General features: G+C 39.3%; 1 protein-coding gene across 1 annotated transcript in view; it reads left to right on the forward strand.

Moving 5' to 3' along the window:
• The window catches only part of LOC310775700 (alpha-tectorin-like), a gene marked incomplete at its 3' end in the record, with an annotated part of 42,371 nt that overhangs the window by 19,540 nt on the left and 8,004 nt on the right, over nucleotides 1-14,827 (forward strand). The window contains exons 19-27 of the mRNA XM_083635845.1: nucleotides 7,668-7,739; nucleotides 7,893-7,916; nucleotides 9,708-9,823; nucleotides 10,334-10,618; nucleotides 10,758-10,853; nucleotides 11,039-11,204; nucleotides 12,634-13,034; nucleotides 13,486-14,059; nucleotides 14,157-14,740. Of these exons, the coding sequence (XP_083491971.1) occupies nucleotides 7,668-7,739; nucleotides 7,893-7,916; nucleotides 9,708-9,823; nucleotides 10,334-10,618; nucleotides 10,758-10,853; nucleotides 11,039-11,204; nucleotides 12,634-13,034; nucleotides 13,486-14,059; nucleotides 14,157-14,740 (2,318 nt within the window). The remainder of the gene's footprint in view (nucleotides 1-7,667; nucleotides 7,740-7,892; nucleotides 7,917-9,707; nucleotides 9,824-10,333; nucleotides 10,619-10,757; nucleotides 10,854-11,038; nucleotides 11,205-12,633; nucleotides 13,035-13,485; nucleotides 14,060-14,156; nucleotides 14,741-14,827) is intronic.

Here is a 14,827-nt window from a genome sequence, read left to right on the forward strand (position 1 = left end):
GCTTTGCAACAAACGTGGTGTGCACGGAAATAATCCCTGACTGGCTCAGTGACATTCCAGAAGATTTCCACTGAAGGGTGTTGTGAGTGAGACAAGGAAACAATGTCAATCAATTCACATTTACAGAATTCCTTGACTTAATCAGAGACTATTTGGGCACAAAGTCAGCCAATTGAAACATTTCATCTATAATTAGTACGTCAAGTACTGCATGTGGATTCTTTTAACTAGATTACATGTAAAATACAGGAAAGACTCCACAAAATTAAACAATTAATGTACAGATAATCTACAGTGTTTAAATTATTGCTCCCAATGATTGCAATCCTTAAAAAGGCTAAATATCAATACTACTGCCACTTATACCACCACCACCACTATTACTACTGTGAGGGACTACTACTACTACTACTACTACTACTACTACTTTTGTGCAGGGTAATACTGCATTATATTGTTTTGTATTTTCTGTATGTTGCAGGGACCCCAGGAAGAATAGTCTGAATAGTCAGACTAATGGGGATCCGTAATAAATAAACAATAAACTACTACTATTACTAGATCTACTTGTAACAATACAAATATTGTAAGAATATAATTTGTAGGCTATGCGATTGTCAATTTAAAACTACAGATTCCGACATACATGTAGGACAGACCATGCCCCCATGTTTTTCAAGACGTTAATATTGAAAGCATTTCACCTACCTAGGGAGCAACATCAGCAGGGATGGAGGAGCAGATAAGGACATAGAGCAGGGATAGTCAACTTGCTTTGATTAATATTGCAAAATGACACGAGGCCAGGGGCCAGTTAATAAACAAACATTGATAATGTAATTTTATTCTGTAGTGGATTGTACTCCCCCCCCCCCCCCCCCCCCCTCAATAACAATAAACAACAAAAATTAGAAATTCAGTTTGCTCACTTCAATTCAGTTCTCAAATCTGTTCAGAGTAAACCCTCTTCCTAAACAAATCAATAAAGGATCTCTCCAGAAAGAAAATGAACCAAACATCTCTACTTTGTGCACACAGAATAGATAGATAGATAGATAGATAGATAGATAGATAGATAGATAGATAGATAGATAGATAGATAGATAGATATCCTGCTCTGTGGATCCAAGACATGGAAAACCACCAAGGCACTCACCACAAAGATACAGGTTTTTGTCAACAAATGCCTGCACTACATCCTAAACTAAGCTATGGCGGCCCGTTGAAATCACAAACAAGGAACTGTGGAGGAATACCAACCAGGAAGACATAGCTACCACAATCAAAATAAGAAAGTGTAAATGGATAGGTGGGTCACACCCTTAGGAAGGACACAAATAACATCACAAGACGAGCCCTGGACTACAATCGACAAGGAAAGAGGAAACGGGGCAGGCTGAGAAACACCTGGAGACGTGCCACATAAATATTCATCTTCCTTAGTCACATAATGTCATCCTCCTATATCAACTAACAAATATTACATACTTTGTTAAGACCTATCAATCATTTCAATGATTTAGAATTCACTTCACTTAATTTCATTATTTGTGGGGAGTTGGGAGTTGAGGGGTCCCTCCTTTTCTGTTGGAAGATCCTTTTATTTTTCTTCAGCATCCTTTCTCTCTGTCTCTGTCTGGCCCAGTTTTCCTTTCAGATTGCTCAGGCCAGGTTTGCGATAAGGACGGAGATTAGCAGAGCGCAGATGGACTACTGACGCAGGGCAGCAAGTCGTCCATCTGCACCTTGCTGTCTGCTATAAGTAAGCCTACAGGTAGGCTGCCAAAGCAGGCTGCTCTGGGTGCTGCTGGGTGTCAATGAGCTATGAACAAATTCAGACATGTTTATTAAAAGGGTAAAACCATATCATCCTACACACACACACACACACACACACACACACACACACATACACATATCTATATACCGTATATATATATATATATATATATATATATATACACATACATCTGCCTAGCAAAGAAGTCCAACAATAACACATTGCTGTGGTTTAGATGCCAATCCTCCCAGTCACACCCCTCGATGTTTGCCAATGTGCCATTGTGAGCACTGAAGTGCCACAGTATGGGTGGAGCTTTATCCGCACCCCACCGACCATCTCCAGGAAGGTTGTTAGGTGTGCTTGTACAGTAAACAACAACAGTGTTTGCTCATAGCAACTCATAATCGTGTTGAAGTGATCATCTTGTACACAGCGGCAAACTCCAACTGTCTAGGTTTATATAGTTTTATAAACACTTATTAATGCTACAGTTCCTGATAAATTCATGTAGCATTTAGTTGTTAGTAAAGTATTCTTTATCTGAAATGTCCAGTGAGCCTCAGTCAGCTTGCACAGACAGGAACGTGACCCCATTGACCTTGTATTGGTTTGTGGCTAACTATCTGGAGCTAGTATGAGGAACAGCATGGAGTGTGCTGAGAAAGGAATCTACCAATCGACATCATCAGAAAATAGGGCTAGGGTTCCAATCAGAACTATATCCATTTAAGGCGCATATCTGCATACGTTCACTGTGTAATGAATAGTTGTAGCATTACAACAGGATAAACAACCACCTGACCTGAAATGATTACTTGGTTGAATGGAGTTCGTGCTTTGCACAAAGCAGATTGAAGAGATCAGTCTTGCGTGACTGTCCGGGAATTCCACCAGGCCATCACGATCTGTCATGCCAACCATCAGTTATTTGTCCGATTTCTTAGCACGACATGTCTACCATTTAAAACAATGACACAGTTCTTGTCCCACTTTGGGAACCTCTGGGTTACAAGTAACCTATTTTACGTTTTAGACACAATTGTTTATACACAACTCAGATTGTTGATTCAGCCCAGTCGCAAATTTGCACATTTCTAAATTAGAATGCACGGAAATGTAAAATATGAACATCGCTGGACAAAATTACATTATATGATATGATATATTATAATTATATTAATTATATATATAATTATGATATATGATATGATATGTGAATAACTCTATTATGTCTTTATATGCATCATTTTACAGTGGGGCATTTCTCCCACAAGGCCATGTTGGTGTTGGTGTGATGTATATTGTGCGAGACGAGAGATGTACCGTAGTTGATTGAGTGGTTTCATACAAAACTAAACATTTCAGTTTTACGGCAAACTGCGACTGACCATTCACTATTAATGGCTTTGCAATGTATTTACATTTTTCTTTACTCTTGTCAAGTTTCTGATGCTTTACGGAGAGCCACAAAAGTTGTACTGTAGGCCTACTTAATGATGTGATTTAAAATGTAGCAAAGTACTGTAGGCCTACTTAATGATGTGATTTAAAATGTAGCAAAGTACTGTAGGCCTACTTAATGATGTGATTTAAAATGTAGCAAATTACAGTAGGCCTACTTAATGATGTGATTTAAAATGTAGCAAAGTACAGTAGGCCTACTTAATGATGTGATTTAAAATGTAGCAAAGTACAGTAGGCCTACTTAATGATGTGATTTAAAATGTAGCAAAGTACAGTAGGCCTACTTAATGATGTGATTTAAAATGTAGCGAAGTACTGTAGGCCTACTTAATGATGTGATTTAAAATGTAGCAAAGTACTGTAGGCCTACTTAATGATGTGATTTAAAATGTAGCAAAGTACAGTAGGCCTACTTAATGATGTGATTTAAAATGTAGCAAAGTACAGTAGGCCTACTTAATGATGTGATTTAAAATGTAGCAAAGTACTGTAGGCCTACTTAATGATGTGATTTAAAATGTAGCAAAGTACTGTAGGCCTACTTAATGATGTGATTTAAAATGTAGCAAAGTACAGTAGGCCTACTTAATGATGTGATTTAAAATGTAGCAAAGTACTGTAGGCCTACTTAATGATGTGATTTAAAATGTAGCAAAGTACTGTAGGCCTACTTAATGATGTGATTTAAAATGTAGCAAAGTACTGTAGGCCTACTTAATGATGTGATTTAAAATGTAGCAAAGTACTGTAGGCCTACTTAATGATGTGATTTAAAATGTAGCAAATTACAGTAGGCCTACTTAATGATGTGATTTAAAATGTAGCAAAGTACAGTAGGCCTACTTAATGATGTGATTTAAAATGTAGCAAAGTACAGTAGGCCTACTTAATGATGTGATTTAAAATGTAGGAAAGTACAGTAGGCCTACTTAATGATGTGATTTAAAATGTAGCGAAGTACTGTAGGCCTACTTAATGATGTGATTTAAAATGTAGCAAAGTACAGTAGGCCTACTTAATGATGTGATTTAAAATGTAGCGAAGTACTGTAGGCCTACTTAATGATGTGATTTAAAATGTAGCAAAGTACAGTAGGCCTACTTAATGATGTGATTTAAAATGTAGCGAAGTACTGTAGGCCTACTTAATGATGTGATTTAAAATGTAGCAAAGTACTGTAGGCCTACTTAATGATGTGATTTAAAATGTAGCAAAGTACAGTAGGCCTACTTAATGATGTGATTTAAAATGTAGCAAAGTACAGTAGGCCTACTTAATGATGTGATTTAAAATGTAGCAAAGTACTGTAGGCCTACTTAATGATGTGATTTAAAATGTAGCAAAGTACTGTAGGCCTACTTAATGATGTGATTTAAAATGTAGCAAAGTACAGTAGGCCTACTTAATGATGTGATTTAAAATGTAGCAAAGTACTGTAGGCCTACTTAATGATGTGATTTAAAATGTAGCAAAGTACTGTAGGCCTACTTAATGATGTGATTTAAAATGTAGCAAAGTACTGTAGGCCTACTTAATGATGTCATTTAAAATGTAGCAAAGTACTGTAGGCCTACTTAATGATGTGATTTAAAATGTAGCAAATTACAGTAGGCCTACTTAATGATGTGATTTAAAATGTAGCAAAGTACAGTAGGCCTACTTAATGATGTGATTTAAAATGTAGCAAAGTACAGTAGGCCTACTTAATGATGTGATTTAAAATGTAGCAAAGTACAGTAGGCCTACTTAATGATGTGATTTAAAATGTAGCGAAGTACTGTAGGCCTACTTAATGATGTGATTTAAAATGTAGCAAAGTACTGTAGGCCTACTTAATGATGTGATTTAAAATGTAGCAAAGTACAGTAGGCCTACTTAATGATGTGATTTAAAATGTAGCAAAGTACAGTAGGCCTACTTAATGATGTGATTTAAAATGTAGCAAAGTACTGTAGGCCTACTTAATGATGTGATTTAAAATGTAGCAAAGTACAGTAGGCCTACTTAATGATGTGATTTAAAATGTAGCAAAGTACAGTAGGCCTACTTAATGATGTGATTTAAAATGTAGCAAAGTACTGTAGGCCTACTTAATGATGTGATTTAAAATGTAGCAAAGTACTGTAGGCCTACTTAATGATGTGATTTAAAATGTAGCAAAGTACAGTAGGCCTACTTAATGATGTGATTTAAAATGTAGCAAAGTACAGTAGGCCTACTTAATGATGTGATTTAAAATGTAGCAAAGTACAGTAGGCCTACTTAATGATGTGATTTAAAATGTAGCAAAGTACAGTAGGCCTACTTAATGATGTGATTTAAAATGTAGCAAAGTACAGTAGGCCTACTTAATGATGTGATTTAAAATGTAGCAAAGTACAGTAGGCCTACTTGCAAAAAATAGAAGTCACTTGTAATTGGCTTTACAAAATACAGTACACAAACATGTAATGTGAGCTCCTCGCTCAGTGCAGCATGGGCAGGAGGATCCACACCCACACTGGTGAGAAGGAAGTTGTCATTATAATTACTACATGCAGCCTTTATAAGATCTTAACAAGTTCTTGTAAAGCCTACATGGCTTTTCCTTGTTTGGCGGGGACAATTCTGCATAGCAATGATTGCAATTAGTCACACCATGACAGATGGACTCGGCATTTCTCCACACTTTGACAAACCCTTGAGCTGAGTGCCTTGGTGAAAAAAAAGGATAGCAAGTAAGGATATAATGAGGTCAATCATACAGTAGGTATAAATTCAAGCTTGAGACCATAAAAATACCACATTATCACAAGGCAGATTTTGTTTCCCAGACCAACATTATACAGTACACAACATACAATCTCAGCAAGAGGTCTATCAAGACCAAAACCTCTCGTCACAAGAGCAGCTTCTTCTTAACTGCCATCGGCCTCATCAACAAGGCTCAAAATCCCCCACGAATAAGAGCTCTACCCCCAAATATCCCCCCACTGATATGAAACTACAGATTACACTACAGACTACTTCAGACATCACTTTGAATAAGAGCTCTACCCCCAAATATATATCCCCCCACTGATATGAAACTACAGATTACACTACAGACTAGCTCTACCCCCAAATATCCCCCCACTGATATGAATAAGGGCTCTACCCCCAAATATCCCCCCACTGATATGAAACTACAGATTACACTACAGACTACTTCAGACATCACTTTGAACATAGGTGCCTGGTGGCACCTAGGTCCATTCGGACTCAAGCTTGGCCTCATGGCACTTACTCATGTTGTTGTCTTCTGACTAGATCATTGCTTGTGTTGTATAAAGTTCAGATGTATGTCGCTTTGGATAAAAGCGTCTGCTAAGTGAAATTGTAACATTGTAAATTGTAACATATTGGTCTGTACCTTTGATTTTTATGCGATTGTCTTTCTGTATTGATTCTGACACCAAGTCAAATTCCTCGTGCAGTATGTAATCTGATTACCTACTGTGGCAATACTAGTGAATCTGAATCTGAACACTGGACAACACAGCACATTCTCTACTAGTTTACTACATTGACAGCTAAATTATCAGTGTGTTCAGTTGAATCTGATGGCAGCTCAGACAGTTAAGTGTACAATGTGCCCAGCAGGCAGCATATAAAAAAGAATGTTGAAAAATCTGATGCAAAAAAGTGCAGCCTCTCTCCATGGTGTGCCCTGAAGGCCCCACAGCTGCACTGACACTGCAACAACTGAACAAATTGTGAATTTTGAGGAAAATATTTCGGAGAATAATTTACTGACGAAAATTTACTTTATTTTCTGTTTGTTACAGATGAGCAGTAGAAAGTTGCTACATGAATATAAAATTATCCATAAAAAAACCTCACCAATATAATTTTGTGATCCCGCAAAATGTTGAAAAATCACATTTTGTAATGACCATTCTAACAACTTAAGGATTTAATGCTTTGACAAGGACGGTATCACATTACAGTGAGGAGGACGCATTCCATCTGCTCTTTTGTTTCTGCAAAACACAATACATGTTTTCATTATTCCCGATGCACAACGGAATGTTGAAGGTGCGTGCCCTGGTTACGAAAAAGAAAGTTGATTTTGTCCATTGACGGGAAACCTAAATGAATATCTGTAACTGGTCAAACAACAGTTTTGTGGGCTTGTGCCAGCTTTTACAGTATAAATCTGTCCTAGTGCCGCAGCCTCACAGGTATAAGCTGGAGACAGACAGTGTGCAAGTGAAGTGAACAGGTGATTATTGTATTTTTGAGGTGAAACGTTATTTTCAAATAATTATGCCACATTATAGTAGCCTATTTCATTGATTACAGTATCAATAGTTATTATCTACTAGATTTAATATTTATTCATGAGAACTGAAATATACCAGTAATTTGAGCAATACAATGGATTGTGTTTGGTCAGCAGATTTGAATTGTGAGCCTGGGAGAATGGCGACTCATCAAATCACATTGTCCTTACTGCTCCTGGGGATGATAAGTAAGTATATTACAAATGATCCTGTTTATTGATTGTTTTGGAAATGTGAGCTACAGGTATGATTCATTTCTATTGTATGAGCCAAATCTGAAGAGTTGTATCCAGTTATACTGTATGTATTTTTATCTGTTTGTTTGTTTATTTAATTTACAGAAATTGTGACTTCTCAGCATGCGGGTAAGTTGCAGCCTGAGACATCTACAAAAAAAAATTATTTGGCCATACTCTAATCATTCTGAAGAAAATTCAAGTCACACACACAGGAGGGTGCAATTAGAATTTTCTTCATTTATTGTGTTTATTTCTTTTTCTTCTTTTTTTTCTTTTGCAAAAGCCTTGTGTCTACAGCTCACTGGGTGTGCATTCTTCCTATTGAAGTTATATTGTCTACTCTATGACTATGCCAATCATACAATCATGCCAAATACAGTAGCCATAGCCACCATTATTTGAATGAACCTATTCCTAATATCATTCCTGTATAATGATGTATTCTCTCAGTTGACATGAGATAATATAAACTGTTAGCTGCAGGTGCCAGTAAAGAGGCTGCCAAGCCATTATTAATTGATGTATTTGATCTGTTTTACCTTATTAATGTATTGCTATTATTATTATTATTATTGGAATCTTGCTTCAAAATAATGTATTTCGAAGTTAATCCTATTGTACAAAGAGAGTACGAAGAGTCAAATAAAGTATTCACCGTGTTTCCTGTTTCAATCTACAGACAAACACAATAATATTGCTCCTTGACTTAGACTTAAAAAAAAGATGACTGAAAACAGAGAAAAAAATGTAACCAATGTAGGACAAATCAATATTTCCCTGCCATCCCTACCCTTCATCTATCTGTGTTAATGGTACTGTATACTACTGTATATAACCACAACCATTTGAGGCATTCAGCTGAGGCTCAGGGCTTTGGTAACAGTGCCCAGACGTCCTCATCGGTTCTGCCAACAGCTTGTCAGCATTGTTTGATACTGTAAAAGCCTTCTCTTCTCACTGTAACTGGGTAATTTCAATCATGCCAAAGTCAATACCTTCCAGCTGCTATTGTCTAACACACTAGCTCTGATACCTGGAGCATGCAATCACTGTGTGTGTGTGTGTGTGTGTGTGTGTGTGTGTGTGTGTGTGTGTGAGAGAGAGAGAGTGACTGAGTGACACACACATACACACAGACACACACACACACACGCACACACACACACACACACACACACACAGTGATTGCATGCTCCAACGGTTATCGGAACTAGTTGGAATAAGCTATAGCTATATAACTTATAATATAACTAATATGATGAGTATTTCTGATACACCCTTATCTCACAATAAGGCCATCTTTATTAGGACATACATTAATAATCACACATGGAAATATGTTGAATTTAGGCATTCACACAATTTTTAAACCTTGAGGGCAGTACAGTATAATTTACAGAGAATGTTTTATTTTGGAGCTGGCATAATATGAAGATAGTAAAAGTATGTTCTATATACAAAGCCAAGACACTGTGGAATATTTTAACGTTATGCAAGTTACCTTTGGAGTTTTTAAGTTACGCTTTCAGTTCCTACGGCTCTGTGGTTTCTTGCTATGAGGAAGATGTCAATCAAACATCCTGAAGCACAATTTGTCATCATTTTAACTTGACATTTATCATCAGTGTCGGGAGGTTGCATCTGTTATTTCAATGTTGTTTGTGTACGAAAATACATTCAAGTTTTTAATCTTTTTTGTAACTGTTAACTGGTATTGCCATGTAGAAGCAAGTGGACCTCTGAAAATCAATCAATCAATGCAAGTTTTTCAGTTTTTCTCTCATTCGGAAAAGTCAACCTTTACCAGGTTTGCAGGATACTGGCACAATGCCCAAGGCTAACTGGACTAGGACTAACACACTTGTATTTGTGTGATTATGTACAGTATGTTATGACCTGAACTTTTGTTCTTCACAGGTCCCCTCTACCAGGTATCTGGACAACAAAGCAGTCGACAAGATGATGGAAGTTCTCCTCGCATAACCCTGCAGCGGCCTTTTTCCTATTTTGGACATACCTATAATCAGATTTACGTGTGTAATTTTTTGTTTGTTTGTTTGTGTGTGTGTGTGTGTGTGTGTGTGTGTGTGTGTGTGTGTGTGTGTGTGTGTGTGTGTGTGTGTGTGTTTGCGTGTGCGTGCGTGTGTAAAATACAACATTGATATTTTGTGTGGGCTGTCAAGAATTCTTGTGTGTTTAACAGCAGGATAGAATTGTCAACAACTGGTTTTGTTAACTACAAATTTAATAGCAGCAGCCTATATATATAACCCTAACCCTAACCCTATATTTACTTTAACATACGTGCGTATGTTTACTACAGCTAACTGTAGTAAATATTTTTAAATATTTAACATGAAGGGGCCCCCCAAAGTTTTATTTATTTAAAAGCTTTAGTGCCCAGGGGGTGCTAATCTGACAATACCTGTAAAGTATTGCAACCAATATCTGGCAATAGCTGATAACTCACTGTAAAAGACTGTTGTCAATAACTAGTAAATCTTTGATAGTAAGATCTGTTTTATCTACTCGTTTGTTTTCAGGTCAATCACAATGGACACTTGACCTTTGATGCTGCATGGAGCAGGTACTCACCTTACCGGTTCCCAGCACATGGCTCCAGAGATCTCATCGCTCCCTTCTGGACAGACTTGGACAACAGAAATAATGGTCAAGTTTTGTATAACCAGTACACCGGCAGTGGCAGCAGTGTCCTGCAACAGGCCACACGAGACATCAATCACTACTTCCCAAACCTGAATTTCGCTGCCAACTGGGTCATGGTTGCGACGTGGTATGAAGTGGCTTACTATCCCACTTCAGGAACAGTAAGTCAGCTTAATCCAACAGCCATCCTTAACTAATAGCCATAATTAAAACCAGACAAATGATCTGAGTACAGACATTAGTGACAGATTCAGTGGAGAAATACCGGTAAATAAATCTGATTTAACCACATTTTTCCAGGAAACAACTGCCCAAGCTGTGTTGATCTCTGGTGGCCGGTATTCATTTGTGCTGATGAACTATGGGTCAATAGCCTCAACCTCTCACAATGTTCAGGTTAGAGCAATTACAATTATTCTGCTTTTAGTTGCCATCACTCACTACACATGAACACAGTGTAGTGTGTAGCCCTTGAAAACGTGTTGCGTTTTTTTAGGCAGTGAATATATCATCAGCATAAAATCACAGACAAATTTCACATCATCAATCCATTGCGTTTATATGACTGTGTGTATTTCCAGGCTGGCTATGACACAATCAACTCCATCCACCATTTCTCCATCCCTGGATCATTCGATAGCAGCGCATCAGGCAGCAACTCAAATTTCCGCCTGAGCAGCAATGTCAATGTACCCGGGCGCTGGGCCTTCCAGGTGGACTCTGGGTCGAGAGGCTGCACCTTCAATGGTAAGAACACATGACGAAGTGGGGGACCACTTTTGGCATTGTTTGCCTTATGCAAGATCGTATATTTTGCTTTTCAGTAATACATATCTGTGATAATGTCACCTGGATATGCTGCTTTCTATTGATGTGCATGATGGGAACCATATTCAATGCTTTGGACACACCTACCATGTGCATAGCTGATGGGATTGATGATAATACTGTGAATCATAGGTGTAAATGATTGACACGATTCCACCCCCCCCCCCCCAATCATCTCCAACTCCCTCCCCTCTTCCTACACACACAAATGCAAACTACCTGAAATGTGTATGCTATATTTTTACTCAATCATACGGTTTGGCTGAAGCACAATTTGTCGTTGGCTCTGGTCTCAAGCGCAAACACTCCTTCCCCGTTGAAAAATGTAGCATTTCTGCTAGTTTTTTTTAATTTCTTTAAAGCCATTTCAATTCAACAAACGTTCAATCAGGCGTTCAGTTTATCAATGTCTTACTATATGTCACATTGACCAATAATTCAGTACGCTTTAGATTACAGCCCGCAACGTCATACAGTGTAATTACTCCGGAGTTATGGTGTAAACCTTTGTTCTTGTACTAATGGTGTAACAGTACAGTATGTACCAATACATGGGGACAAGATGTGAAGTTATGGAATGATGGGGTAACAATTCGGGAACTTACAAAGAATTTACACTGTAACTACTAATACTTTTTAACTACCTGTCCTATTATTACAGGGGATGTATGACCTTTGACCTACTGAGCATGAGCAATAATCTGGTAGTTTGGGAAGAACTTAAAGATAATTTATACTGTAGTTATTTTTTTAACTACTGGGTACCTATTCTGTTATTTCAGGGTACAGTATGACCATAAAACTGAGCAAAAATCTGGGCATTTCAGGGAAGATGGAATGATTCTGCAGCAGCACTTAATTGTTAGGTTACATGGCGACTACAGGGTATGGGGGCTGTATTCTAAAGCACAGTTAGTATAATTAATACTAGGCATCGTGCTCGATTCCTTAGCTCGGCCGCTGCGTGGCCTTGCCCGCCCTGCAGCTCGCCAAGCTGGCCCTGCAGCTCCCATACGCAGCTCGGCCGCTGCACGGCCTCACCTGCAGCTCGGCTGCTGCATGGCCTCGCCTGCTCTATTGGCATGCACAGCGCACAATTGCTCAACTTTGCATCACTGATTACATCACTTACTGATGACATCACAATTGCTCGAGTACCAGCATTGTGACATCATCAGTGACATCACAATTGCTCGAGATCGCGGACCAAAATCGCAGACAGAGCCCACTTTAAGTACCATCACTGATGACATCATCAGTGGCAAAGTACATTTCCCTCACAATACTAAGTGGTATAAACAGTAATGGTGTGTTTTGACCTTTGACCTGCCGTATCATTCTTTTCAAGGTTCTCCTGTGCAGCTGGGCGACTCATTCTGGAGGGACAACAGCTGCTCACAGAAGTGCACCTGCACCTCAGCAGGCCTGCACTGTTACAGCCAACCCTGTTCCTTCTCCCAAATCTGCCGTCGTAGTGCTTTTCAGTTCTCCTGCCAGACGGTACAGAGACGCACCTGCACCATATCTGGTGATCCACACTACTACACCTTCGATGGAAGTGTATTTCACTTCCAGGGCACCTGCACTTACGTCCTGTCCCAGCAGTGTGGCCGCGGGCTGCCCTACTACCGAGTGGAGGGCAAGAACGAGCACCGGGGCAGCACCCGAGTGGCTTGGACTCGCCTGGTCAAAGTGTATGTGTATAACGAACTGATAGAGCTGGTCAAAGGACACCGTGCTGAGGCAAAGGTTAGTGATTTTTATTTTACACTTTATACTCTTACTACTACTTTTTTATAGCCTAGAGTTAATTATAAGTATTTTTTATAGACTAGAGTTAATGATAAGTATTTTTTTATAGACTAGAGTTAATGATAAGTGTTTTTTATAGACTAGAGTTAATGATAATTATAGACTAGAGTTAATAAGTATTTTTTATAGACTACGGTAGATAGAGTTAATGATAATTATAGACTAGATTTGAGAAGTATTTTTTATAGACTAGAGTTAATGATAATTATAGACTAGAGTTACTGATAAGTATTTTTTATAGACTAGAGTTAATGATAATTATTCAGTAGAGTTAATGATAATTATTCATAAGAGTTAATGATAATTATTCAGTAGAGTTAATGATAATTATTCAGTAGAGTTCATGATAATTATTCAGTAGAGTTAATGATAATTGGTGTGCTTGCAGGTTAATGGAAGCTTTGCTGCCACTCCATTCTCCCTCAGTAATGGCAACGTCCAGGTCTACCAGTCAGGTTTCTCTGTCATCATCAGCACCGACTTTGGCTTGGTGGTGTCCTACGACGCCAACCATTATGTGAGGATCAGCTTGCCCCACAATTACCAGAATGCCACATGTGGCCTGTGTGGAAATTTCAACAATCATCGTGAAGATGATTTCCGGACCCGCCAAGGCCAGGTTGTGAGCTCTGATGTTGTTTTTGCCAATAGCTGGCAGGCACCTGGGGACGATGAGCCCGGTTGTGGGACCCGATGTGGGGGTCTGGGCTGTGCTGCCTGCACTACAGCTCAGACAGCTCTTTACAGCAACACTGCTCACTGTGGTATCCTCCAGAGCAACTCAACTTTTGCTGCCTGCCACCAACAGATTCCCCCCCAGAGCTATGTGGACAGTTGTGTGTATGATCTCTGTGTAGGAGGAGGGTACCAGCCTATTCTGTGCCAGGCCCTAAATGTGTATGCCAGTCAGTGTCAGCAGCATGGTATACAGTTGCCCAGCTGGAGGAGAGAAGGGTTCTGTGGTAAGTCTTAAGTATGTCAGTCATACAATATTTTCTCATTTAATCCTTTGGGTAAAATGTCCATAATATATATGTAATTTTTATTGTCTTTGCTCAGAAATCTCCTGCCCGGCCAACAGCCACTTTGAGTCTGAAGGCACAGGATGTCCTGCTACCTGTGTCAATCGCAATTCTACCCAAAACTGCCCTATTCCTGCTCAGGAGAGCTGCATCTGCAACGCAGGCTTTGTCCTCAGTGCCGGGGTCTGTGTCCCTCTTGCCCAGTGTGGCTGCACTTTTGAAGACCGCTACTACCGCTCTGGGCAAACAGTGATACTAGACGGGGACTGTGGGAGGCGCTGTAGCTGCAGCCATGGCTCCATGACCTGCCGTGCCCACGGTTGTGATCCACTAGAGTCTTGCAGGGTGGAGGATGGAGAAAGAGGGTGCCGACCGAGCAGCTATGCAACATGCTGGATAAGGGGCCCAAGGTCATATCGCACGTTTGATGGACTGACATACCAGTATCCTGGAGCGTGTCGACTGACCCTGGCCAGAGTCATGGGAATGTCCCAACACCCCCACTTCATGGTGACGGCAGAAAAGGCACCCAGAGGCCAGCAGGGTTTTACCCGGTTGCTGAAGTTTGAGGCAGAGGGAACACAGGTGTCCATTGAGATGGGAGGTAGCAGCAGAGTACATGTAAGTGACTAGATTTTATTTGAAGTGTTGGATTCTAAATTAGATACCGGTATCCACCATTTGAAAAGTGTGACAACTGACAATGAC

Source organism: Poromitra crassiceps (genome assembly GCF_964638095.1).
Source record: "Poromitra crassiceps genome assembly, chromosome: 4".
Lineage (NCBI taxonomy): Eukaryota > Metazoa > Chordata > Actinopteri > Beryciformes > Melamphaidae > Poromitra > Poromitra crassiceps.